We start from the raw sequence: 27,907 nt of genomic DNA, 5'->3' as shown, positions 1-27,907 counted from the left end.
ACTTTTTCGTAAAGGAAAGAGCGAAACAGCGTTCGCGAGGGAAAGGCCACGTAACGTTTCGCGGGGAACCGAAAGGAACCCTCTTCCCAGCAACCGGCGAGCGGGACCGGAAGCGGGGAGCCAGTGCAGCCGCCAAAGACCTTCGGCTTACGCGCGGCCCGGCCCGCCGGGGGCCGGGGCCACTGCACTTGTAGCCCCGCCCCCGGAGCTTTGTGACGCGCCGGCGCGCCGAGAAGGGGAGGGGACAGCCCAGACCCCGCCCGGCCTCTTCCGCCGCTGCCGTGGGAATGGAAACATCTACCCCACGTACCGGAAGCCAGCTCGCGCAGACGGCGGCGCGCCACTCCGCGTCCTCCCGCGGCGAAGCTCCGCGGGTGTCATCGCGAGACGAGCTCGCCGAAATGGCCGCCGCCAGTCAAGGTAAGGGCGGGCGCGGGCCCCCGTGGCGCCGAGAGGAGCCGCCTTCCCGGGCTCCGGAAAGAGACAGGCTCCGCTCCTCCCAGGCCAGGCCGCGCCCTCCGCCCCGAGAAGCGCGCGCGGCGAAGGGTTGGGGGAGGGCGCTGGAGCTCGGGCCGGGCCCAGCCAAGGTCAGCGGCCGCGCTGGAGCCGACCTTTTCCGGGGGGTCGGCGCGGGGCAGGCTCCTCTGCCTTCCGGCCCCGCCCCGGCAACCTGGGCTTGGCAACTTTGGGTTTGTGTTCTCGGAAGCGGTCGGGAACCCAGAGACTTCAGGCGGGTCATTCTGTGTGCGAGCTGCCCCTCCTGGCGCTTTGATGGGTTTGAAAGCGGACACAGGATACGGTTCTTTGAAATCGTCTCTGTAGTCTGCATAGTCAGGAGTCCCAGAAAAAGACAAAAAACAGAGTCCCTGTAATCAAATACACAGTGGACCAAGTCTTCCTGCTTCTTGTCCCACTGTGAATGCTGCAGACTATATTCAGTTCAGTACTGTCTCATAGGGCTTCCCTGGTGGCTTAGATGGTAAAGCCATCTGGAGACCCGGGTTTGATCCCTGGGTCGGGAAGATCCTCTGGAGAAGGAAATGGCCACCCGCTCCAGTACTCTTGCCTGGAAAATTCCATGGACGGAGGAGCCTGGTGGGCTACAGTCCATGGGGTCGCAAGGAGTCGAACACGACTGAGCGACTTCACTTTCACTGTCTTACAGAGCCATCACCGAAAACTCGTATATGCTTGTATGAGTTTTATAAACTTACATAAACAAGGTTACAGAGATTCTGTTTAAAACACAAGAGTGGAAGGACTCAGAATTCATTCTTTCTTATTTGCCATGTTTCACTGTTACCTGTACTCTTCGGTTATGGACAGCTGTCATGTCCATGTGGTGGAGATAGCCCTGTGCCTCTTCCAGCTCTGCATTCAGTGCCGTCACAATTTCGTGATGTCACGCCCTGGCTGTGCTTGTCCAAGACAGACAGACAGACAGACAGACACACACACACACACCAGTCTGCCCCCGCCCCAGCTCTGCGTTCAGCACCATCACAATTCCATGATGTCAGGCCCTGGCTGTGGGTGTGCAACACACAGTCTGCCCCCCCCTACACACAGCAGTCTACCACTCTACACCAGTCTGCACACACACACACAGACACATGCTCACACCAGTCTGTTCACAGACACACTGACACACACACACCAGTCTGCCCCCCCCACACACAGATACTAGTCTGCCCCGTCCCAGCTCTGCGTTCAGTGCCGTCGCAGTTCAGTGATGTCATGCCCTTACTGTTCCTGTGCAACACACTCACACACACCAGTCTGTACACACACACTGATACACACACCAGTCTGCCCCCCACACACCAGTCTACCTCCCCCACCAGTCTGCACACACACACACAACACACACACACACACGGCTGCCCTCACCCCAGCTTCTCATTCAGCGCCATCACAATTCAGTGATGTCATGCCCTGGCTGTGCGTGTGCAACACACACACACCAATTTGCCCCCCACACACACCAGTCTGCCCCCCTCCCCCACAGACACCAATCTGCACATGTGCCCACACACACCAGTCTGCCCCCACCCCAGCTCCGTGTTCAGTGCCATCACAATTCAGCAATGTCAGGCCCTGGCTATGCATGTGCAACACACACACCCACACACACCAGTGTGCCCCCCCACACCAGTCTGCCCCCTGCCACCACCACACACACACCAGTCTGCCCACACACACATATACCCCAATCTGCACACGTGCACACACACACACCAGTCTGCCTCCACCCCAGCTCCGCGTTCAGCACCGTCACAATTCAGTGATGTCATGCCCTGGCTGTGGGTGTGCACGACACACCAGCCTGTCCCCATCCCATCGCGATCCTTCCACGTTTCCCAGCACACCACGGAATTGCAGTGACTCTAAGGTGTTGTTAAAGAGTCAACCTGCAATGTGGGAGACTTGGGTTCAATATCTGGGTCAGGAAGATCCCCTGGGGAAGGAAATGGCAACCCACTCCAGTGTTCTTGCCTGGAAAATCCCATAGAGAAGCCTGGTGGGCCACAGACCACGGGGTCACAAAGACTTGGACACGACTGAGTGACAAACACTTACAAGGTGTTGGTATCCATAAGGGAGTTTCTGCAGAGCAGACTGCCCTCAATTTACTAAAAATGTGTAGCAAATAAGATATTTGCACTTAGGAAATTGTGGTGAGAAACCTTGATGTTGACAGTAGGGATTTGTCTTTATCATACTGATGATCACTAATCCTGTAATCCTTTCTGCCCCCACTGGCAATCAAGGCTACTAACTTCTCCACATAGTGCTTGGCAGCATTTGTTGAATGACTGAGTCACTTTGGGTGAACTCATTGTCTCTGATTTGACCCGTTTGGGCTGGAGCTCTCTCTTAAGCTAAGGGTCTTGACGTTAAAACAAAACTCAAAACTCTTGCTTGTTTTCAGTGATGTTCTTTAACCCAGGGAGAGATTTTCTTCTTCAACACAGCATTAATGTGTTGTGGTTACATTGGAAGAAAAATTGTCATTTAACTACTGCTTAGGCCATACAGGGCTTCCCAGGGGCTCAGTGGTAAAGAATCTGCTTGCCAATGCAGGAGATGCAGGTTTGATCCCTGGGTGGAAGGAAATGGCAACCCATTCCAGTATTCTGGCCTGGGAAATCCCATGGGACAGAAGAGCTTGGCATGCTACAGTCCATGGGGGTCACAAAGAGTCAGACAGGACTGAGCAACTGAACAACAGTAGGCCATAGAAAATCCAGTTCCTTAAACACCTGTAGTTTGGTTTTGCTAAATTGGGATCTGTGGTCCGCCTTGAATTAATTCTTCAATTATATTTTGGGCATTGTGTCAAGTAAGGATTGACCTTTTGTCTTCATTAGTACAGATACCTAGTAGTTTTCACACAATGTGTTGAAAACTTTCTTTCCCTAGTAAATCACTTCTGTGCCGTGTTACTGACAATCAGATGACTATGTGTGTAGATCTACTTCTAGACTCTGGGTTCTATTCCATTGGTAGATTTCTCTATACTTATGTCAGTTCTGCACTGGCAAATAGAGTAGTTGTATAACTCTTGAAATTAGTTACCTCTGTGTTACTGTAATTTTGTAAGAAGTCTTGAAATGCTTTGAACTTTATCTTTTTTTCTCCCACAGTTGTTTTGGTCGTTGGTGGCACATTGTGTTTTCCTAAGTGATTTCAGCAATATTTCCACATTCCCCCATACTTTTCTTTTTCCCAGTGTGACTTTGATACTCAGCAGTACTGGGGTCTATCTATATTGCCCCTTGAATCTTGAGTGGAAGTTTGTGACTGCTCCAACAGAATACAGTGGAAATAACACTGCATGGCTTTGGAGGCTGGGTTTGAAATGATAATGAAGCTTCTGCCTAGCGCTTGAGTGTCCTCACTGTCTTATTCACTTTCTTGAGACAGGCACCCCTGACCCTAGCCACCAGGTGGTAAGGAAGCCCAAACTAACCCTGAGCAATGCAGCCTGTATGTGTGGATGGAATAGATGATCCCAGACCCCTGCCTGAGATTGCCACTCTGCAGTGTTTTGTCATTTACAGTATAGAGTTCTTGTACCTCCTTCATGAAATTTATTTTCCTACAGAGAGAGGGATTAAACTTTTAACTTTTTCCCCCTTTGAGGGTACATAGATCACTTAACTTCTGAGCCTTCACTTCTTAACTATAAAATGGGGTTAACAAATTGTACCTTGTTCTGTACCTGCTTTGTTCTGTGGGTTTAGTTATACCTGTTTATTCCTGAGCACATTGCCTGGTCAATAGTAACAGTTCTCTTCAGTGGCCAGCCACTTAGTACCTAGAGTTTGTGAATTTGTTGAGCTACGAAATAGTATCGAGTTACTCCTGAAAAAGAGAGACGAGTGAAGAAAATCCATTTCATTTAGTAGGCATGATTAAGTTCTCCTACCAGTTTTTCCTGGGTCCTTTTGGGGGTTTTTCAGCTTGAGAGGAGAAACTGGAGTACTCATTCTAAATTGTGGAGATTTTTTTCCTCTCCAAGATATTTGTTGATTTTTGTCTGATTTTCAAAAGTTGCTGGTCCGAATTTCCAAGTGAATTTGCTATTTAAAACAGATAAGTATTTAGAGGTTCTTATTACAGCTGTCTCTCTTTCCTTAAATATCTCTTAATCTAGGCTAGAAATGTTAGTGATTTATTGTGACAGTAACTGTTTTCTTATGCAGTATCTTAATTCTTGTAGGAAACTTTGAGGGAAAGTTTGAGTCACTGGACCTTGCAGAACTTGCTAAAAAGCAGCCATGGTGGCGCACGCTGTTTGGGCAGGAATCTGGGCCTTCAGCTGAAAAGTATAGTGTGGCAACCCAGCTGTTAATTGGAGGTGTCACTGGATGGTAAGTGATGGAAACGATGTCCAGTGTCTGTTTTTGGCACAATGCAGTGTTTTGGTCATAGACACCATCTCCTGAAACCAATGAAAACACGTTAAATTTTGTGAAATTGATCAGTGTTTTGCTCATAGAAACCATCTCCTTTAACCGGTGAAAACACTGACTTTTGTCCAGTTGATCAGTGTTTTGGTCATAGAAACCATTTCCTGTAACCAATGAAAACGTGTTAACTTTTGTAATATTGACCAGTGTTTTGGTCATAGAAACCATCTCCTTTAACCACTGAAAACACATTGACTTTTGTGCAGTTGATCAGTGATTTGGTCATAGAAACCATCTCCTTTAACCATTGAAAACACAGTAACTTTTGTGCAGTTGGTCAGTGTTTTGCTCATAGAAACTATCTCCTGTAACCAATGCAAACACATTGACATTTGTGAAATTGATCAGTGTTTTGGTCATAGAAACCATCTCCTGTAACCAATGAAAACACATTGACTTTTGTGCAACTGATCACCTCACGTGTCGTATACATCTACACATAATGGTCAAGTGCTATTTAATGGTTACACATGGTATTCACTACTTGCCAGGTGCAATTTTAAGGATATAGATCCTGCATTTCCTGCTCACAACAACTCTGAAATGGGTATTGCTATGATCTATTGTCATTTCATAGAAACTGAGGCTTAGAAAGTGGGCTTCCGTGAGAGCTCAGTTGGTAAAGAAGCTGCCTGCAATGCAGGAGACCCCAGTTCGATTCCTGGGTCGGGAAGATCCCCTGGAGAAGGGATAAGCTACCCACTCCAGTGTGCTTGGGCTTCCCTGGTGGCTCAGCTGGGAAAGAATCTGCCTGCACTGTAGGAGACCTGGTTTTGATCCCTGGGTTGGGAAGATCCCCTGGAGAAGGGAAAGGCTACCCACTCCAGTTTTCTGGCCTGGAGAATTCCATGGACTGTATAAGTCCATGGGGTCGCAAAGAGTCAGACACAACTGAGTGACTTTCATTTCACAAGACCTGAAAAGGTGTACTTGTCCAGGACAACATAGTTAGTGCTTTGAATCACTATAGATCACTTGGCATCTTCTAGAATCATATGTGAATGGAATTATGCAGTGTGTATTCTTTTTTTTTTTAATCTGGCTTCCTTCACTGAGCATACTAATTTCGAGGTTCAGCTGTGCTGTTGTGTGTATCAACTAGTTCATTTCCTTTCATTGCTGAGTATTAGTCTACTGTATGGATAAAATAGTTCGTCCATTCCCCTTGATGATATTGGTTTGTTTGCACTTTGGGGCTAAAACTGCTGTTCACGTTTGTGTACCCATCTTTGTATGACTATATGCTGTCCATTTCTTGTGGGTAAATACCTCGAAAAAGTATGGTTGAGTCATAGGTGAATGTCTTAACTTTTTAAGACTTTTCAAGCAGTTTTCTAAAGTACCATCTTACGTCTCCCCCAGCAGTGTATTAGAGTTCCAGTTTCTCTACATCCTAACGCTTGGTATAATATCTTTTTTGTTAGGTGTAGTTGATTTACAGTATTGTATTACTTTCAGATACACAAGTGTAGTGATTCAGTATTTCTGCTGATTAAACTCCATTCTTACAAGATAATGTAAGAATTCTGACAAGATAACGGCTCTATTTTCCCTGTGCTATACAATATATCCTGGTTGCTTATCTAGTTGATATATGGTAGTTCTGATCCCCTAGCCCTATCTTGCCCCTTCCCACTTCCTTCTGCCACTGGTAAACACTGGTTTGTTCTCTATGTCTTTCAGTCTATTTCTGGCATAATGTGTTTTTGACTACAACCATCCTAGTAGCTGTGAAGTGATATCTCATTGTAGTTTTAATTTACATTTTTCTGATGAATAATGATATTGAATATTTTTTTCATGGGCTTGTTTTTACTATCCATCTATTTTTGGTGAGGTATGTTTAGATATTTTCTACATATTTTTATTGGGGAGTTGGTTTTTTCTCACTACTGGGTGGTGAGATTTCTTTATATTCTGGATACATGTATTTGCAAATACATGATTTGCAAATATATTCTTCTACTTTATAGCTTTTTATTATTTTGACAGTGTCTTTCAAAAAAACAGAAGATCTTAATCTTGAAATACCACTTATCAACTCTTTCTTTTATAGCTGTGGCTTTTGGTGTCATGTCTGAGAATATTTACCTAATCCAGGGTCGCCAAAAGTTTCTTCTGTGTTTTCTTCTATATGATATATAGGTTTAGATTTTTCATTTAGTTCCGTGATCTGTTTTGGTTAACTTTTGTATATGTTGCTGTGAATCATTGTTCATTGCTTACATTATAGAAATGCAATTGCATATTGATCGTGCACACTGCAGCTTTGACAGAGTCACTAGTTTGAAGAGCTGGGGGTCCCCAAGACTACTCTCATGTGTGACAATTGCCTTGGAGGATCTACAGAACTTACTGAGAGCTGGTATATTCGTGGTTATGACTTTTTACCACAAAAGGATACAGATTAAAATCAACCAAGGGAAGAGCCACATGGGGCAAGGTTCAGGAAAGTGGAGTCTGTATGTTTAAAACAGGTTTCTTGTAGACAGCATGTAGGTGGGTTTTCCTGTTTTCATTCCACTTTGACAATCTGTTCATTTTAATTAGAGTGCTTAGACGGTTTCTGGAGAAGGAAATGGCAACCAACTCCAGTATTCTTGCCTGAAGAATCCCATGGACAGAGGAATCCCATGGGCTACAGTCCATGGGGAGTGACTAACACACAGGCTGTTTACATTTAAGTTTATTTTCCTTATTATCAGGTTTAAATTTATTATCATGGTATTCTTTTCTTTTGGATCAGGTGTGTGTGTGTAATAAACATAGGTATACTGTGTATACACATATATATTTTTTTTATTAAGGTGAAATTCACCCAAAAGAAAACTGACCTTTTAGAGTGTACAGTTCAGTGGCATTTAGTCCATTCACAGCTTTGTGTAACCATGGCCTCTCTCTAGGTTCAAAATAAATCAAATCATACACTCTGTGACCTTCTGTGTCTGGCTTTCCCTGAGAGCATGTTTTTGATGTTCATTCACGTTGTGGTGTGCATTGGGACTGCTTTCCTTGTTACAGCTACATCTCACCAACACTATTTTCTCAAGTAAAAAAAATTATTATAGCCATTTTAGTGGGCATGATCTGGGCCTGACATGGTGACTACTGATGTTGAGCATCTTTCCATGTGTGTGTTGGCCATCTCTGCCTCTGATCTGGAGAAATGGAGTTGTTTTGTCTTTCTATTCTTCAGTTGTAAGAATTCTTTGCTTGGGATATTTGAGACTTGCCAGGGCTGCAGTCCATGGGGTTGCTAAGGGTTGGACATGACTGAGCGACTTCACTTTCATGCATTGGAGAAGGAAATGGCAACCCACTCCAGTGTTCTTGCTTGGAGAATCCCAGGGACGGGGGAGCCTGGTGGTCTGCCATCTATGGGGTTGCACAGAGTCAGACACAACTGAAGCGACTTAGCAGCAGCAGCAGACCTGAATGAAAAAATTTTGTTCTATTAAGTTGTCTTTCTAGTTTCTGGATAAAGTCCTTTCTAGAAAATTTGATTTATTGAATTGGCTTTACTGGATCTCTGTTGCTGTGTGTGGGCTTTCTCTAGTTGCGGTTCCCAGGCTCTGGGCGTAGAGGCTTGGTTGCCTCATGGCATCTGGAATCTTCCTGGATCAGGGATTGAATCCGTGTCGCCTGCATTGGACATTCACAACGGGACCTCCAAGGAAGTGCGATAATGTCCTTTAATGGACAGAATTTTTAGTTTTGATGAAGTCCAGTTTTCTTTGTGCTTAGTTGTTCTGCTGCTGCTGAGTCACATGAAAAGTTAAACTGAAAGTGGCTCAGTTGTGTCCGACTCTTTGCGACCCCAGGGACTTATAGTCCTTGGAATTCTCCAGGCCAGAATACTGGAGTGGGTAACCTTTCTCTTCTCTAGGGGATCTTCCCAACCCAGGAACTGAACCCAGGTGTCCCACATCGCAGGCGGATTCATTATCAGATGAGCCACCAGGGAAGCCTGTAATTCTGTTTATGTCCTTTCTTGGTTTATTAGCTATGTCTTTTCATTGTGTGATTTTTGTGGTTGCTTTAGGATTTATAGGATGTATCTTCTTTTTATCAGAGTCTGTCACCAAGAGAAATACCAGTTCACATAGACTGTGGTGCTCTTATAACAGTATACTTCCATTTAACTCCTTTACCCTTGATTTTCATTGTCATACATTTAACATGTATATGTTATTAGTCCATAATACATTCTTATTATTTTTTATTGAATATTTAATTCTTATATTTTTAAACAGGAGCCTGGCAGGGTCTCTGGGGTTGCAGGAGTCGGACACGACTTGCGACTAAACCACCACATATTTTTAAATAATGAAAATGAAACCTTTCAATTTACTCTCAGTTTCTTTTGCTCATCATGCTTTTGTGTGTATCTGCATTTCTAGCTGGTATCATTTTCCTCTGCCTGAAAGATTTCTTTTTAGTATTCTTTGTTCTTTTGGTCTGCTAGTGATGATTTCTTTTTCAGATTTTGTGTATCTGAGAAAGGTCTTCATCTTTGTTTTTTGCAAGATATTTTTACTGGATACAGACTAGAACATTTTCCTCATTATTTATTCAAATATTTTTCTATCCTTCAACAATTCCCAATAAGACAGGTATTACACTGCTTGAAATTTTCCTGAGGTTCACTGACACTTAAGTTTTTAAAAAGTTTTTATTTTGAGATAACTATAGCTTCACAGGTGCTTGTTAAAAATAACCCAGAGAGAGCCCATCCTCCAGCTTTCCCCAATGTATAACTGTAATTCAGTATTACAGGCATGTTCATGTATTTTTCTGTTTCATTTTGATAGTGTTTATTGCTATGTCACATTTACTGATCTTTTTTCTACTTTGATCTAAACAGCAATTTGATCAAGCATAGTGTTCATCTCAGACACTATAGTTTTCACCTCTAGAAGTTTGATTTTCATCTTGGCAAAATATGTTCCTTGTCCCTACCTATTATATACAGCCTTTCCTCTAGCTTCTTGAACACGTGAAATATAGTCAGAGTAACTGCTGTTTTTGTCCATGTTGTATCTTTGGTGCCACTTCTAGGTTGCTTTCAGCTGATTTATTTTTTTCCTCATTATGGGCCTTTTTTTTCGGCTCTGCACGCCTGATAATTTTAATTGGATAGCAGTATGGTGCATTTTACCTTACTGGATGCTGGATATCTTTTTTATTCCTCATATAATTGATTCTGGCTCTGGGGTACATTGATAGACCGCTTTACCAAATTCCACATGTGTCCTATACTTTATTCTCTAGAACCAATTTTAAAGATGAAAAGGGCCTCCCTTGGTGGGCCAGTGGCTGAGACTCTGTGATCCCTGGTCAGGCAAGTAAATCCCACGTGGAGCAACTGAGTTCACATGCCATGACTCACATGTTGCAGCGAAGGCCAAATGCAGAAATGAATACACGCCACCGCTGTCTGCTTCATCATTCGGGGAAGAATCCTGTCCCATTTCTGATACGAGTCCTCTAGGCTCGAACACAGTCATGTTTTTTTCCCTCCATCACATGGCCTTAGTACAGACGTCTGGCACGTCTCCTCCGTTTTTCTGATCCATTCTCCACCACGTTGCCAGAGTTCTCTGAGAAATGTACGTTGGGCGTTTCAAGGGATAATAGCCAGGACATAGAAGCAACCTAGATGTCCATCGACAGACGAATGGATAAGAAAGCTGTGGTACATATACACAATGGAATATTCAGTTCAATTCAGTCACTCAGTTGTGTCCGAATCTTTCGACCCAATGATTCCCTGCACGTCAGGCTTCCCTGTCCATCACCAACTCCCGGAGTTTACTCAAACTCATGGCCATGGAGTCGGTGATGCAATCCAGCCATCTCATCCTCTGTCGTCCCCTTCTCCTCCTGCCACCAATCCCTCCGAGCGTCAGGGTCTTTTCTAATGAGTCAGCTCTTCGCATCAGGTGGCCAAAGTATTGGAGTTTCAGATTCAGCATCAGTCCTTCCAATGAACACCCAGGACTGAACTCCTTTAGAATGGACTGGTTGGATCTCCTTGCAGTCCAAGGGACTCTCAAGAGTCTTCTCCAACACCACAGTTCAAAAGCATTGATTCTTCAGCGCTCAGCTTTCTTCACAGTCCAACTGTCACATCCATACATGACTACAGGAAAAACCATATCCTTGACTACACAGACCTTTGTTGGCAAAGTAATGTTTCTGCTTTTCAATATGCTATCTAGGTTGGTCATAACTTTCCTTTCAAGGAGTAAGCATCTTTTAACTTCATGGCTGTAATCACCATCTGCAGTGATTTTGGAGCCCCAAAAAATAAAGTCTGACACTGTTTCCACTGTTTCCCCATCTATTTCCCATGAAGTGATGGGGCCAGATGCCATGCTCTTCGTTTTCTGAATGTTGAGCTTTAAACCACCTTTTCACTCTCCTCTTTCACTTTCATCAAGAGGCTTTTTAGTTCCTCTTCACTTTCTGCCATAAGAGTGGTGTCATCTGCATATCTGAGGTTATTGATATTTCTCCCGGCAGTCTTGATTCCAGCTTATGCTTCTTCCAGCCCAGCATTTATCATGATGTACTCTGCACAGAAGTTAAATAAGCAGGGTGTCAATATCCGGCCTTGACGTACTCCTTCTCCTATTTGGAACCAGCCTGTTGTTCCATGTCCAGTTCTAACTGTTGCTTTCTGACCTGCATACAGATTTCTCAACAGGCAGGTCAGGTGGTCTGGTATTCCCATCTCTTTCAGAATTTTCCACAGTTTATTGTGATCCACACAGTCAAAGGCTTTGGCATAGTCAATAAAGCAGAAATAGATGTTTTTCTGGAACTCTCTTGCTTTTTCCACGATCCAGCAGATGTTGGCAATTTGGTCTCTGGTTCCTCTGCCTTTTCTAAAACCAGCTTGAACATCAGGAAGTTCACGGTTCATGTATTGCTGAAGCCTGGCTTGGAGAATTTTGAGCATTACTTTACTAGTGTGTGAGATGAATGCAATTGTGCAGTAGTTTGAGCATTCTCTGGCATTGCGTTTCTTTGGGATTGGAATGAAAACTGACCTTTTCCAGTCCTGTGGCCACTGCTGAGTTTTCCAAATTTGCTGGCATATTGAGTGCAGCACTTCCACAGCATCATCTTTCAGGATTTGAAATAGCTCAACTGGGATTCCATCACCTCCACTAGCTTTGTTCATAGTGATGCTTTCTAAGGTCCACTTGACTTCATATTCCAGGATGTCTGGCTCTAGGTGACTGATCACACCATCGTGATTATCTGGGTCATGAATATCTTTTTTCTACAGTTCTTCTGTATATTCTTGCCACCTCTTCTTAATATCTTCTGCTTCTGTTAGGTCCATACCATTTCTGTCCTTTATCGAGCCCATCTTTGGATGAAATGTTCCCTTGGTATCTCTAAATTTCTTGAAGAGATCTCTAGTCTTTCCCATTCTGTTGTTTTCCTCTATTTCTTTGAATTGATCGCTGAGGGAGGCTTCTTATCTCTCCTTGCTATTCTTTGGAACTCTGCATTCAGATGCTTATATCTTTCCTTTTCTCCTTGCTTTTTGCTTCTCTTCTTTTCACAGCTATTTGTAAGGCCTCCTCAGACAGCCATTTTGCTTTTTGGCATTACTTTCTCTTGGGGATGGTCTTGATCCCTGTCTCCTGTACAATGTCATGAACCTCTGTCCATAGTTATCAGGCATGCTGTCTATCAGATCTAGTCCCTTAAATCTATTTCTCACTTCCATTGTATAATCATAAGGGATTTGATTTAGGTCATACCTGAATGGTCTAGTGGTTTTCCCTACTTTCTTCAATTTAAGTCTGAATTTGGCAATAAGGAGTTCATGATCTGAGCCACAGTCAGCTCCCGGTCTTGTTTTTGCTGACTGTATAGAGCTGCTCCATTTTTGGCTGCAAAGAATATAATCAGTCTTATTTTGGTTTTGACCATCTGGTGATGTCCATGTGTAGAGTCTTCTCTTGTGTTGTTGGAAGAGGGTGTTTGCTATGACCAGTGCGTTCTCTTGGCAAAACTATTAGCCTTTGCCTTGCTTCATTCTGTATTCCAAGGCCAAATTTGCCTGTTACTCCAGGTGTTTCTTGACTTCCTACTTTTGCATTCCAGTCCCTTATAGTGAAAAGGACATCTTTTTTGGGTGTTAGTTCTAAAAGGTCTTGGAGGTCTTCATAGAACTGTTCAACTTCAGTTTCTTCAGTGTTACTGGTTGGGGCATAGGGTTGGATCACTATGATATTGAATGGTTTGCCTTGGAAATGAACAGAGATCATTCTGTCCTTTTGGGGATTGCATTCAAGTACTACATTTCGGACTCTTGTTGACCATGATGGCTACTCCATTTCTTCTGAGGGATTCCTGCCTGCAGTAGTAGATATAATGGTCATCTGAGTTAAATTCACCCATTTCAGTCCATTTTAGTTTGCTGATTCCTAGAATGTCGACGTCCACTCTTGCCATCTCCTGTTTGACCACTTCCAATTTGCCTTGATTCATGGATCTAACATTCCAGGTTCCTATGCAATATTGCTCTTTACAGCATCAGACCTTGCTTCTATCACCAGTCACATCCACAACTGGGTATTGTTTTTGCTTTGACTCCATCCCTTCATTCTTTCTGGAGTTATTTCTCCACTGATCTCCAGTAGCATATTGGGCACCTACCGACCTAGGGAGTTCCTTTTTCAGTATCCTATGATTTTGCCTTTTCATACTGTTCATGGGGTTCTCAAGGCAAGAATACTGAAGTGGTTTGCCATTCCCTTCTCCAGTGGACCACATTCTGTCAGACCTCTCCACCATGACCCATGTGTCTTGGGTGGCCCCAGCACAGCATGGCTTAGTCTCATTGAGTTAGACAAGGCTGTGGTCCATGTGATCACATTGGCTAGTTTTCTGTGATTATGGTTTCAGTGTGTCTGCCCTCTGATGTCCTCTCGCAACACCTACCGTCTTACTTGGTTTTCACTTACCTTGGACATGGGATATCTCTTCATGGCTGACCGTCTTACTTGGTTTTCTCTTACCTTGGACATGGGATATCTCTTCATGGCTGATCCGCTGCTCCTTACCTTGGACGAGGGGTATCTCCTCAAGGCCACCCCTCTAGACCTTGAACGTGGAATAGCTCTTCTCGGCCCTACTGTGCCTCAGCCATTAAAAAGAATACATTTGAGTCAGTTCTAATAGGTGGATGAAACTGGAGCCTATTATACAGAATGAAGTAAGTCAGAAAGAAAAACACCAGTACAGTATATTAACACATATATATATAGAATTTAGAAAGATGGTAAGGATCACTCTATATGCGAGACAGCAAAAGAGACAGATGTAAAGAACAGTCTTTTGGACTCTGTGTCAGAAGGCAAGGGTGGGAGGATTTGAGAGAATAGCATTGAAACATGAATATTGTATGCGAAATAGATCGCCAGTCCAGGTTCGATGCATGAGACAGGGTGCTCAGGGCTGGTGCACTGGGATGACCCAAAAAGATGGGATGGGGAGGGAGGTTCAGAATGGGCAACAGATGTATACCCATGGCTGATTCATGTAAATGTATGGCAGAAAACACTACTATATTGTTAAGTAATTAGCCTCCAATTAAAATAAAAAAAAATTTTTTTTAAGAAATAAAATAAAGGTATTTGCTCAAGACCGCAGAATGAAGTAGGTAGAGCCAATATCTCAGTCTGGGTCTTTCTGAGTTCCAGATCTCTGCCGTTTCCTCCCTCTGGAGGGTACTGGCTGTATGTCCTACGCAGCAGGAAGTTGGCTGGATCGTCCCAAGGTAAGACATGAATGTTGTCAGAAGTCCACATGTGTGCTTCTCTGACAGCTGGTCCCTTTGTTTTTTGTAGGTGCACAGGTTTCATATTCCAGAAGGTTGGAAAACTGGCTGCAACGGCTGTGGGAGGTGGATTTTTTCTGCTTCAGGTCTGTACAGAAAATGTTCCTGGATGCTTGGCTGTAGCTGGGGGAGGTGCAATCTAGCCCTGGCTCTGTGACACTGAACGGTTTCATGTAATTTTTGAAAGGATGATGACCTTTTGAGTCCAACTTACAAGTATCATGAGATGGATTCTTTTGTCATTTATAACATGGGAACATGAGTATGTATTTCTTATCATCTCTCCCTTCCAGGGTTTTTAAGACTGCTTGAAAGATGAAGCAGGTGTGGTTTCAAAAATCCCCAGTGTGATGCAAGCGCCCTGTGATCTGACTTATTCTTAGACACTAAGCTGGTGAGACATGAGGGCTAAATGACCCTATGGTCAGATGGTCTGTGCTGTCCCTTGGCCTGGAGTTTGTATTTGAATAATTGCCTGCTGGTTCCCTGAGGCCACCCCTGTTTACTTGGTTTGCAAACCTGACTCCACATTGGAATAACCTGGGCGTGTGACACAACACCGAGGCTTGGGGCCTGGCCTACCCACCTCCATCTGATTTCAGAGCTTGTGGGCTTCCCTGGTGGCTCAGCTGGTAAAGAATCTGCCTGCAGTGCAGGAGCCTGGGTTCAGTTCTTGAGTTGAGAAGATCTGGGGGAGGGCAGGGCAACCTGCTCTGGTGTTCTGGCCTGGAGAATCCCCATGGACAGAGGAGCCTGGTGGGCCACAGTCCGCGGGGTTGCAAAGAGTTGGACGGGACTGCGCAACTCAGCCCAGCACCAGCATGCTGGTCTATTGGAATATTTTCCAGCTTCTGAGGTGCAGCTGAGCTAGCGAATGCCTGCTCTGTAGGAGCCATAGTTCGTAGACTTGTGCTGGGATCCCATTTTAGCAGGTAGTCCCATGTGAGATTCGCAATTTGAGTGACTTCTCCCAGTGGGTCAGGGTTCACCAGGGATTCAGCTGTCATTGTCCTGGTGTCGAAAGGGGTGAGAGTAAGGAAGGATGATGACAACCCGGAAGGAAACAAGAAGGAGTGAGGAGGTGCTCGTCATTATCTTTCCTGGGTGATCACAGACCGTGTGGCAGGTGGGACACAAGGGTCTGTCAACAGGGTAGTCACAGTGTGGGGAGAACAGGGCTTGTCATTTGACATAAGGATCCAGTTTCCTCTCGTCTCTGGATGACTGTCCTAGCTGCCTTTCGCGAATGTCTTCCTTTATTTGTACCACTGCCTCTATCATACGTGCAGATTCATCTATGGGTGGATTGGACTCTGTCTGCTTTGCTGGTCCTTGATAGTTAGCAAGACAGGTTCCTGCACGTATTCTTCAGGGTCATTGTGGCGGCCTCTGTACCTTCACTTCTCCCATTTAAACGTTAGGACAGTTTCCTTGGTGTGTATGCCCAGAAGTGTGATTGCTGGGTCATATGGCAGTTCTCGTGTACCCCAATGTACATTGCAGCACTGTTTATAATAGCCAGGATATGGAAGCAACCTAGATGTCCATCAGCAGATGAATGGATAAGAAAGCTGTGGTACATACACTCAGTGGAGTATTACTCAGCCATTAAAAAGAATACATTTGAATCAGTTCTAATGAGGTGGATGAAACTGGAGCCTATTATACAGAGTGAAGTAAGCCAGAAAGAAAAACACCAATACAGTATACTAATGCATATATATGGAATTTAGAAAGATGGTAATGATAACCCTGTATGCGAGACAGCAAAAGAGACACAGGTGTATAGAAGAGTCTTTTGGACTCTGTGGGAGAGGGCGAGGGTGGGATGATTTGGGAGAATGACATTGAAACATGTATATTATCATATGTGAAACAAATCACCAGTCCAGTTCTGATGCATGATACAGGCTGCTCGGGGCTGGTGCACTAGGATGACCCAGAGGGATGAGATGGGGTGGGAGGTGGGAGGGGGTTTCAGGATGGGGAACACATGTACACCCATGGTGGATTCTTGTCAATGTATGGCAAAACCAATACAATATTGTAAAGTAAAATAAATAAATAAAAATTTTAAAAAAATATATTAAAATTAAGTCACAGGCTTGTGAATTACTTTCAGAGATTTTGTTTCCATTTTGATTGGAATTGCATGGGAACCATGTAGATAATTTGGGGAAGAATTAAAATCCTTTATGAGACTGCATCATCTAGGTGTGAACACAGACTGTCTCTCCATTTTTTTCGGTCTTTTGTAGCGTCTTTGCCTAGAATTTTATTTTTTCCGTATAAATCTTGTCCATCTGTGGCTCAGTTTTATTCCTTATAAGAGCTTGCCTTGCTCTTATGCCTTTCCTCAGCCACTCACCCTTAGTCCTAAAGCTCTCTCGGTTGGACTCAGAATGATACAACTCCTGATGTTGGACATCATCTTATGTGTTTATCTGCTGTCCAGAGCTCCTTTTTGGTGAAGTATCTATTCAGGTCTTTTGCCTGTTTTTTGATTATGTGTTCTGTTTCTGTTCTTTTTATTCTGGCCTGTTACTCTCTGTGTCCATCTCTTCTGTGTGTCTTCTCCAATATCCCACTGTCTTGATTGCTGTGAAATCAGGTGGGGTGATTTGGCTGTTCTAATTTCTTTGTCTTCTCATACAGATTGAGAAGCAGCTTGTTTAGATAGCTCTAAAACAGCTTGCTGGGGTTAGGTTTGCAGTAACTCTGGCCTAATCTGGGGCTTCCCTGGTAGCTCAGTTGGCAGAGAATCCACCTGCAATGTGGGAGACCTGGGTTTGACCCCTGGGTCGGGAAGATCCCCTGGAGAAGGGAATGGCTACCCACTCCAGTATTCTGGCCTGGAGAATTCCATGGACTTTATAGTCCATGGGGTCACAAAAGTAGGACACGACTGAGCGACTTTTACTTTCTTTCACTGGCCTGATCACTTCTATTTTGAGTCTTCCATTCTGTGTACATGGCCTGCCCCTCCATTTATCTTGGTCATCTTTGAGTTCTTTCATCAACATTTTGTCGTTTTTAGCATAGATATGATTTTTGTGTAGATTTGCACCTAGCATTCAGTTATTTTGCAGCTCTCGTAAAATCTTAACTTTTATTTTCCATTTCCAGTTCACATTGCTAACATTAACATTGCTAATACAGTTGATTTTGTGTATTCATCTTAATAGTGTAGATCCTGGCTACATTCACTTTTGGAGGTGTAGGAATTTGGGGGTTTTGTTGGACTCTTTGAAATTGTATAGAGAAACATGTCAACAAATAGTGACAGTTTTTTTTTTTCCTTTCTCACCTGGATGCCTCTCATCTCTGGATATAACCAAACCACTCTCTTACAAAGCTGCCGGTTAACCCTCTCAGGAAGAGTGTGGTAGGAGTGTCCATTGCCCTATCTCCTTCCCAGCACTGCATTTTCAGTAGTTTATCTATCTCCAATCTGATAAAAAGTTATGGTACCTTGTTAACTGTAATGTTAATTTCCTTGATTACTTACGAAGTTGAACTTCTCCCTTATGTTGGCCACTGTCTTCTGTGAGTTGCCTTTTATCTGTTTTTCAAGTGGGTTTCTTTCTTACTGATCTCTAAAAGAATCTTACTTTTTATCAGTATTAATGTTTTTTTTTTAATTGACATGTACTGCAAATACTTTCTCCAGCCTGGTTTGGGTGATGGATTAGTTGGTGGTGCCATTAACTAGAAGACTTGAGGGCGAGCAGCAGTGCAGGAGAAGACTAAGACAGTGGAGAAGAATTTCAGTATCAGATATTTTGAGCTATCCAGAGAGGTACAATCATATCCAAAATTGGAAGGAGAGAAGTGTTATGTTTGGAGGGTTGGCTGTTTCTTTGTTCCCTGGGTAACACTAGTCCATCAGGAAAAGTCACGCCTGAATCAGTCTTATCCTTTTCTCACATTCGTGATGAGATGCTTCTCACTGAGTCTGTGTGTGTGCCTGTCTTGAGTAAGGGAAGTAGTCATATTCTGTAGGTATATTTGGATGGCTTCTCTCTGTGCCGCTTAAAAGAAATCACTCATGAGGAGTCTCTTTGGGGCCAGGTTCTAGAAGATTTCTGAGCAGAAGTGATTACTACCTGACAGCCTTGCTCTGTTCACATGGTCAAGAAAATCTAGCTTATGTTGGCTTTAAGGTTTCTTTACCTTACCTCTCTACTTACAGTTCTGATTTTCATTTACCATTGTATTTTTTAAGCTAACTTAAAACTTTATCGAGGTGGGTAAGAGTTAAGGTAAAAGAATTGCCAGTAGTCATTGAAGGCCTGTCAATTTCAGGTGCCAGGGATTGGGCCTTGCACATTGGACAGATGATGAGGAGCTGTGGAGTGAATATCATGGTTGTACCAAAACCTGGATGGCATATGTCTCCAAAAAATAGAAACTCAGAAGGGTTTTTGATAAAGGAGTTTAGTAATTTATCCTGAACAAGAGAAATAACCAGCCTGTGTTTCTCCTCTCTTGCGGTCACTTTTGACACTAAAGCTTGCAAACCATACTGGCTACATCAAAGTGGACTGGCAGCGTGTAGAGAAGGACATGAAGAAGGCCAAGGAACAGCTGAAGATCCGCAAGAGCAACCAGATACCTACAGAGGTCAAGAGCAAAGCAGAGGAGGTGAGGCTTCATTTTGTTTCTGTGCAGCCTAAGGGTGTAGACAACTTTGTCTGTACAAAAATGGAGAAGACATACCCGTATGTCAGCCTGGGATGGAATATCTTTACCTCAGAGGCATTTTCAAAGGGACCAGTAGGTTTGGTGACTTTTATTGGGGATGCAGGCACACATATGGGTTGATCATCCCTTGAACTAGTTCTTGTCAGGAAGTGAGGAGGATGAGGATGTATGTTTTACTGTATGTTTTACTCTGATCATTTTGATGGGTTTCCCTGGTGGTTCAGATGGTATAGCATCTGCCTGCAATGCAGGAGACCCAGGTTCGATCCCTGGGTTGGGAAGAACCCCTGGAGAAGGAAATGGCAACCCACTTCAGTACTTTTGCCTGGAAAATTCCATGGACAGGAGCCTGGTAGGCTACAGTCCATGGGGTCGCAAAAAGTCGGACATAACTGAGCAACTTGACCTTTCTGATCATTTTGAGTCATATTTTTGGGTCCATATCCATCACTGAAGTGTCCAGAATACACGTAGCCCAGGGGTCGGTAAGCTTTTTTGTAAAAGAGTCAGATGATACGTATTGTCAGCTCTGTACGCTGGGTGGTCTCTGTCACAACTATTGAATTCCAGGGTGTAGGTGAAAATAGCCAGAGATGATGGGTAGGCAGGTGGGTGTGGCTGTGTTGCACCGAAATTATATTAATAAAATTTGGCCCTTGGGCTGTAGTTTGCTAATCCCTGATCTGGTGTACAAAATCAGGTCAGATTATATTGGCTGGTACTGGAGGGACAGGAGAAGACTGTCTCTTTTGAAAGATGTATTATATTTTGTTAGGTCTTTATGATCTTTAGAAAATTCTCAAATACTGCAAATAAGTAAAGGCACTTAACTGGAGGAAGTAGACCAGGATCAAGATGTTAAGAAGGTGCCTGATTAATTCTGCAAGGACCCAAGAGACCAGGAATACATCAGCAAATGTTTGCAAGTTGGAAAGCAGTTAGACGAGGCATAGATGACTTAGCAGAATATGAAAATACTGAACAGACAGCTCTGTGTGGTGGTAAGTGCTTGGCCAAAGCTGTCCATTGCTGCCATGCTACTCAGATATAAAAGATAATGACATTTGGCCATTTGCAGCTACACGGATGGACCTGGAGATGATCATACTGAGGGAAGTAAGTCAGAAAGAGAAAAATCCCCTATGATAGCACTTATCAGTGGAATCTGAGATTATGACACAAAGGAATATCTCTATGAATAGAGAACAGACTGGTGGGGGAGGGAAGGGGAGTGTGGGATTAGCAGCTACAGATTATTAAAAACTGTATGGGTTTCTTTGGATGGGTACCAGCCCGGGCCTATTGTATAGTACAGGGAACTGCATCCAGTCTTCTGGGATAAACCGTAATGGAAAAGAATATTTTAGAAAAGAATATATGTGCACTACTGAGTAACTTTGCTGTGTCTAACTTTGCCCAACATTGTAGAAAACCTATACTTTGGTAAAATGAAAAACCAAAACAACGAAGCTATCCATTGCCCAGAGTGGCAGGTGGCCTTTGTAGGGGGCTCACATACTTAGATAGTCCTTCCCCCTTCCATCCCCCTCAAAGTCAAGGTTACAAAAGTTGCACTTTTTTCACCTCTAAGTTATTTTTTATTCGGACATGTACAAAAATAATGCATGGTTATCAAAAGCTTCTTTAATGATACAGGAATGTAAACAATAAAAAATAATATTGTTCATGTTTGATTAGAACCTCCTGGTGACTTAACAGTGAACACTTGTAAACTAATGAGAAGGTTTGGAATCGGTTCATTCATTCTCCGAGTTTTTGCTTTCCTCTTCTGAGGGAGGGTGGCTGTTCTTGCAGCAAGTCTATTGTCATATTTGGGGTCAGTGTGTAGCAACCAGGAGGCCATCAGGGATTTCAGCGTGAACAGTTGCAGTCAGATGGTGGGATTCAGAGCCAAGGTGTAACAAGTTGAGGCTCATTAGTAAAAAGCATGAATGCAAGCAGGTATTTCAGAAAATGGTATGATTGTTTTCATCCCCGCCCCCCAGGGCAGATGGCAAGAGACAGTGCCTCTAATAAGGAGGGCAGGGAGGGGGTACTTAGGTTCAGGAAATAAGTAAGCTAGGCTGCAGGGTGTGTTCCCGGTGAACACTTTTCTAAGGTGGTGTTTGCGTGTGGGAGAAGAGGGTGTCCGTCTGCCCTGCTCAGCCAAGTGCAGTTTCGGATGGAGGTTGATTGTGGGCATGTGCGGGAGCAGTAGGGCTCCGAGTCTCAAACAGGCGGGACCTTTCACTGGAGGCAGGAAGCTGTGGGAATCAGAGAAAAAATCCGATTTCAGAGGAGGGTGTCTGGCTAGACCCGGTAGATCGTGGGTGGGAGGAATGCGTGGACGGGTTGGGAGGAGCGATCTCTGCCAGCAGCTTAGCCTAAGACCCGTCAGCTCACCTTCAGATCCCCATCCTCCCCAATAACAGCGTCCTCAGCTGAGTAATCCACTGTGCTGTCTTCTGTTCCTAGGTGGTGTCGTTTGTGAAGAAGAACGTTCTAGTGACTGGTGGCTTTTTTGGAGGCTTTCTGCTGGGCATGGCATCCTAGAGGGGATGACTTCACCACCAAGAGTCCTACGTTTGCCAACCAGCAGCCTCTCCCCTCCACCCTAGGACAGAAAACTCCTCCTCTTCCTCCTCCCTGTCATGGCGTATCTGAGTGGCTTTGTAGGCATCTGGTGGTTCAAGTTGAGAACGGCCCCACTGTGAGCTTGACGGCAATGGAAGAGACCATAGATGTTAGCGCTTATCTAGCACACTCCCCTGGGACTAATCTGTAGGTCAGCAAGTATATTCCTTTCTCGCGTAAGATGCTTACCAGAACATAGGACAAGATGACACACCGAGTGGATCTTCAAAGGTTGCCCCACACTTGATTTGGAAAAGACATTGTAAGCATATAAGATACCTCGTTAAGTTTTGCATGGAAAGGAACTGAATACACTGGCCTTTAAGCTTGAAAGATTTGCAGTTGTGGTGTCTACTTTCTCTTTTAGTAGATTTGAAATTACAGAAAGAGAACTACTCTTAGTGTGTGACAGTTGAAAAATCCGAATATGGAATGAACTTGTCCTAAAGTGACATACGATGAGCTGAAGCTGTTTGGTGGGAAGGCCTTTGGGGAAACCAAGCAGTCGATAACATTTAGGATGGTCAGACTTAGTGAATCATTTAAAGGCATTCAGATATTATCTAGGGATGTTTTCCACCACACAGGGTAATGGATCTCATGGCTGTTTCCAAAGGGTTTATTGATGGTGAAATAAGTGACTTTAGGTGTAAGAGGGAAGAAGCTCTTGGGTTTTTATTTAATAGAAAGGGTTTGAAGCTTTGAAATGTGAACTTTCCTTTACTTCCAGTCAAAACGTCAGGGGTAACCCATAGCTCCTCTGTGTCAATTCTGTTTCTTTATTCAGAGTTTTAAAATGGTGGCATTTCCAAGCATTAAAAATTTAGAACAGTAGCATCAAAGGTATCTGCTGTCTCATGATGACCCCAACTCTTCGAATTTATCTTTAGAATTCAAGTTTATACACACACCCATCCTTAGAAACAAGACATTTTTCTGTAACGACCTTTTACCATCTGGAATATGCAGTGCAGAAAGGCAAGGCTGTGTCTTCACTTGTATACATGGAGTCAAGCACTTAGTAGATACTCAGTCTGTTGAATATATGAGTAATGAGGTCATAGAAAAGTAGGTGGAAAATGGGGTGATCAGCAGGATTTTTGAGACTTGATGAGTTCTGAGAATGCTGAAAACTCGGAATTACTTCTTAAACTTGCAGGTGATCCCTTGCAAAATGTATGTTTTCAATGCCTTCCTTTTAAAATGTTTGCCTTGTAACTTGAATTTGGAAATTGTAGCTACTAGCGGATGTGTGGAATTTTTTAGAATTCATCCGTTTGCATTTTTCTCCTTACTGTAATATTTTAAGGCAACATTAAGTAGTTTTGCTTGTAACATATGTGGATTATATACAAATCATAATGGTATGAGCCAGTGTCCTATATTTTTGTATAAGAACTCAAAAATTTTTCACTTTTTCTTATGCTCAGACATATGTAAACATATAAATGTTCAAATATATATGAAAGTACAGTGACCCCCATGGACCCACCTATAATGATCATCAAAATACAGTTTTATCAGTGGCTTTGAAACAAATAGCAGATGTGTCCCTTTATTATATTTTGGTATGTGTCTTAAACGGTAAGAACTCTTCTTAAAAATCATAAATACATGGATCCACTATTAGATTCATGTGACCCCACCCACACCAATGGAATACTGGGGCTGCAAAAACTGAAGTGCCCTGTGCCCCTTTGGGTTGCAGGTGGGGGTGGGTGGCCTGTCTCTGGTTTCCCTGTCATCCCTGGTATGGTTGAGGTCAGTATTACAAGTTGCTCTCATCATAGTACAGTGAGAATGGCCTGGCCTTCTGCCTACTGTGTGGGGCTACCACTGGTAGCTGTGCCAAGTGGGTGCTGACGTTGGAGAGTGGTAGGGCTCTGGTGCACAGCACTGGTGGCACTTAGTGGAATCCCCGCAGGCCTTTAGGGGTGCCTCTAAATGGATGCTTTTGAACTGTGGTGTTGGAGAAGACTCTTGAGAGTCCCTTGAACTGTAAGGCGATCCAACCAGTCCATCCTAAAGGACATCAGTCCTGAATATTCATTGGAAGGACTGAGGCCGAAGGTGAAACTCCAATACTTTGGCCACCTGATGGGAAGAGCTGACTAATTGGCAAAGACCTTGATGCTGAGAAGGATGGAAGGTGGGAGGAGAAGGGGACGACAGAGGATGAGATGGTGGGATGGCATCACCAACTTGATGGACATGAGCTTGAGCAAGCTCTGGGAGTTGGTGATGGACAGAGAGGCCTGGCGTGCTGCGGTCCATGGGGTCGCAAAGAGTCGGACACGACTGAGTGACTGAACTGAGCTGAACTAAATGGAGGCCTTGTTGCCAGCAGCTTGGTTTCAGATGGTGAAGTGAGGGTGGTTTCCCCCCAGAGCAGCTTGCCGCCCCTTCCTGCGAAACATGCCAGGACTAGGCAGCTGCACCCATTGATGCTGTGTTTGCCCGTGACTGGCAAGGCCTGTTTAACAAGGCATGTGTTTTCCTCCAGGGCCCAGAATCCAGTACTGTGCTGGGCCTCCTTTTTAGTGATGGGGGCTGAAGAGACGGCAACTTCTCTTGAAGCCTTTCCAGTTGTCCCTTTGACCAGGTTTGGGCATCTGCTCCCCGTTGCTCAGAGCTTCCTTCCCTCTGTCCTGGCCTGGCCACCTCTGACAGCTGCCGGCTTTTCTCCCTTTTCACTCCTCACCCCTGAGCCCCCTTGTGCGCCTGCTGTTCCTGCCACTCTTGGGGTACCCTGGGACCAGCTCGGATGAGGAGCTGTTCGCAGAGGAGGGGAAGAGGGGTCCAGGGTTCACTTTCTGGCTACTGCCTGCTCAGGGCTGACAGATAAGACTCCTGTGTCTTCATTCTTGCTAAGGCTCTGTATCCCCATGGCCGGCATGGCTGAAATTGGAGCAACCTGACTGATGCACATCGCTGTGATTATTATAACATGCAGATAAAGATCCCTCCCACCTCCCGTCTGGGTCACGTGTCTGCTCCCACATCCCGACACTTGGCCTCAGGGACATTGATCAGTAGGACGGGGTGGGAGATTCACTCTCGTGTGGCCTGTCACCTGGGTAAGAGCCCCACCTAATGGACCTGCCAGGACCCAGAACATGATGAATGACTTCCATAATTCTAGCTTACATGGTTTTGAAAACACTTGACTGTTGTCAAAGTGTCCCCTCCATCATCCTTCTGGTTTTAAGACTGGGCTCTTACTTTGAACATCTACTTTTTTGTAGTTCGGGAAATGCCATCCATTGGATTTTAAAAATTGTCTTAGGGATAGATTGGCAAGATCTGAATATCATTGGTATTCCATGATCTCAGTTTCTTCTCTGAGGGAAACTTTCTTAAGGCCAGTTTTGGACCCTGCAGACAAAATTTGAGTCCTCCCCTTTCTGGGGAGGTCTCCACCAAGTTACCAGCTTCATTTCTTTGTCATGGTTCCAAGTCTGGGGCTTGCTTGATCACGTATGCAATAGTGGTGTGATCTCTTGGAGAGATGGGCAGAAAACCAAATCATACAGTGTGGCGTATGTCTGTGATGTTTGATACTTCTTAAGCATCTTACTGTGAAAGTGCTGTACTCAATATGCCAGCAAATTTGGAAAGCTCAGCAGTGGCCACAGGACTGGAAAAGGTCAGTTCTCATTCCAATCCCAAAGAAAGGCAATGCCAAAGAATGCTCAAACTACTGCACAATTGCACTCATTTCACACTCATCTCACATACTAGTAACGTATTGCTCAAAATTCTCCAAGCCAGGCTTCAGCAATACATGAACTATGAACTTCCAGTTATTCAAACTGGTTTTAGAAAAGGCAAAGGAACCAGAGACCAAATTGCCAACATCTGCTGGATCATGGAAAAAGCAAGAGAGTTCCAGAAAAACATCTATTTCTGCTTTATTGACTATGCCAAAGCCTTTGACTGGATCACAATAAACTGGAAAATTCTGAAAGAGATGGGAATACCAGACCACCTGACCTGCCTCTTGAGAAACATATATGCAGGTCAGGAAGCAACAGTTAGAACTGAACATGAAACAGATTGGTTCCAAATAGGAAAAGGAGTGCATCAAGGCTGTATATTGTCACCCTGCTTATTATATGCAGAGTATATCATGAGAAACACTGGGCTGGAGGAAGCACAAGCTAGAATCAAGATTTCCGGGAGAAATATCAATAACCTCAGATATGCAAATGACAACACCCTTATGGCAGAAAGTGAAGAAGAACTAAAGAGCCTCTTGATGAAAATGAAAGAGGAGAGTGAAAAAGTTAGCTTAAAGCTTAACATTCAGAAAACCAAGATCATGGCATCCAGTCCCATCTCTTCGTGGCAAATAGATGGGGAAACAGTGGCTGACTTTATTTTTCTGGGCTCCAAAATCACTGCCGATGGTGATTGCAGCCATGGAATTAAAAGATGCTTACTCCTTGGAAGGAAAGTTATGACCAACCTAGATAGCATATTAAAAAGCAGAGACATTACTTTGCCAACAAAGGTCCGTCTTGTCAAGGCTATGGGTTTTCCAGTGGTCATGTATGGATGTGAGAATTGGACTGTAAAGAAAGCCGAGCACCAAAGAATTGATGCTTTTGAACTGTGGTGTTGGAGAAGACTCCTGAGAGTCCCTTGGACTGCAAGGAGATCCAACCAGTCCACACTAAAGGAGATCAATCCTGGATGTTCATTGGTAGGACTGATTCTGAAGCTGAAACTCTAATACTTTGGCCACCTGATGCGAAGAGCTGACTCATTTGAGAAGACACTGATGCTGGGAAAGATTGAGGGCAGGAGGAGAAGGGGATGACTGAGGATGAGATGGCTGGATGGCATCACCAACTCAGTGGACATGAGTTTGGGTAAACTTTGGGAGTTGGTGATGGACAGGGAGACCTGGTATGCTGCAATTCATGGGGTCACAAAGAGTCGGACACGACTGAGCGACTGAACTGAACTGAAATGTAGTAAAATGTTTCATTAAATTGTTTTATTATTAACACAAGACATTGAAATGATTATGAGAATGTAGCCCTATTTTCCGGGTCTCTAAAGGCATCATTTCTCCAAAGGAGAATGTTCGCCTCCTTAAGAGATACTATCTGCAAAATGGGGTTTGCTGGTAGAGTTGGCAAGTATTACATATAATTGTCCTTTCCAGGGAATCATACTTCACATGAGCATATGAGAAGCTTTAGCCTTGCAGGAGAGAATCCTGTTGATTTTTGTGGAACCTGGTATTCCCCAAATTTAGCTTACCAGGCAAGCATTTTTTATCCATTACAGCAATTCTTAGAAATGCTGATTTAAAGAACACTTGATCTCAAACAATAGTGGTATTTCAATATCAGGGACTATCTGTTCACAGCAGTGTAGACTCTAGCATACTAAAAAAGGAGAGGAAGGATCCTCCCTGTTTTGGCTTGAAATCCTAATCCCTTAATACCCAAGGTGATGGCATTTGGAGGTGGGGCCTTTGGAGGTGATTAAGTCATGAGCGGAAGGTCCTCATGAGTGGAATTAGTGCTCTTATAAAATAGACTCCAGAGAGCTCCCTTGTCCCTTCATGTGAGGATATGGTGAGAAGGCTGCCATCTATGAATCAGGCAGAGGGCCATCACCAGACACTGAATCTCAGCACCTTTATCTTGTATTTTCTGCCTCCAGAACTTTGAGAAATAAATGTAAATAAATGTTGTTTAAGCCACCCAGTTTA

At 44.0% G+C, this 27,907-nt stretch overlaps 1 protein-coding gene across 1 annotated transcript; it reads left to right on the top strand.

Annotated features, from left to right (window-relative positions):
• Window positions 1-263: 263 nt before the first annotated feature.
• Window positions 264-27,898, top strand: FUNDC2 (FUN14 domain containing 2). The gene is made up of 5 exons (XM_052662921.1): window positions 264-420; window positions 4,727-4,877; window positions 14,852-14,927; window positions 19,354-19,485; window positions 22,021-27,898. Exons 1-5 carry the CDS (start codon window positions 288-290, stop codon window positions 22,096-22,098), a joined length of 570 nt encoding a protein of 189 aa, XP_052518881.1. The 5' UTR covers window positions 264-287; the 3' UTR covers window positions 22,099-27,898.
• Window positions 27,899-27,907: the final 9 nt, after the last annotated feature.

Source organism: Budorcas taxicolor, chromosome X, assembly GCF_023091745.1.
Source record: "Budorcas taxicolor isolate Tak-1 chromosome X, Takin1.1, whole genome shotgun sequence".
Taxonomy (NCBI): Eukaryota; Metazoa; Chordata; class Mammalia; order Artiodactyla; family Bovidae; genus Budorcas; species Budorcas taxicolor.
This window is presented reverse-complemented; position numbering and strand designations above follow the sequence as displayed.

Excerpts from the sequence above, each read along its gene's own strand:
- FUNDC2 (XM_052662921.1), top strand. The coding sequence starts at position 288 with ATGGAAACATCTACCCCACGTACCGGAAGCCAGCTCGCGCAGACGGCG. Across the intron at positions 421-4,726 it reads AATGGCCGCCGCCAGTCAAG|GAAACTTTGAGGGAAAGTTT; the intron begins GTAAGGGCGGGC and ends TAATTCTTGTAG. Across the intron at positions 19,486-22,020 it reads TCAAGAGCAAAGCAGAGGAG|GTGGTGTCGTTTGTGAAGAA; the intron begins GTGAGGCTTCAT and ends TTCTGTTCCTAG.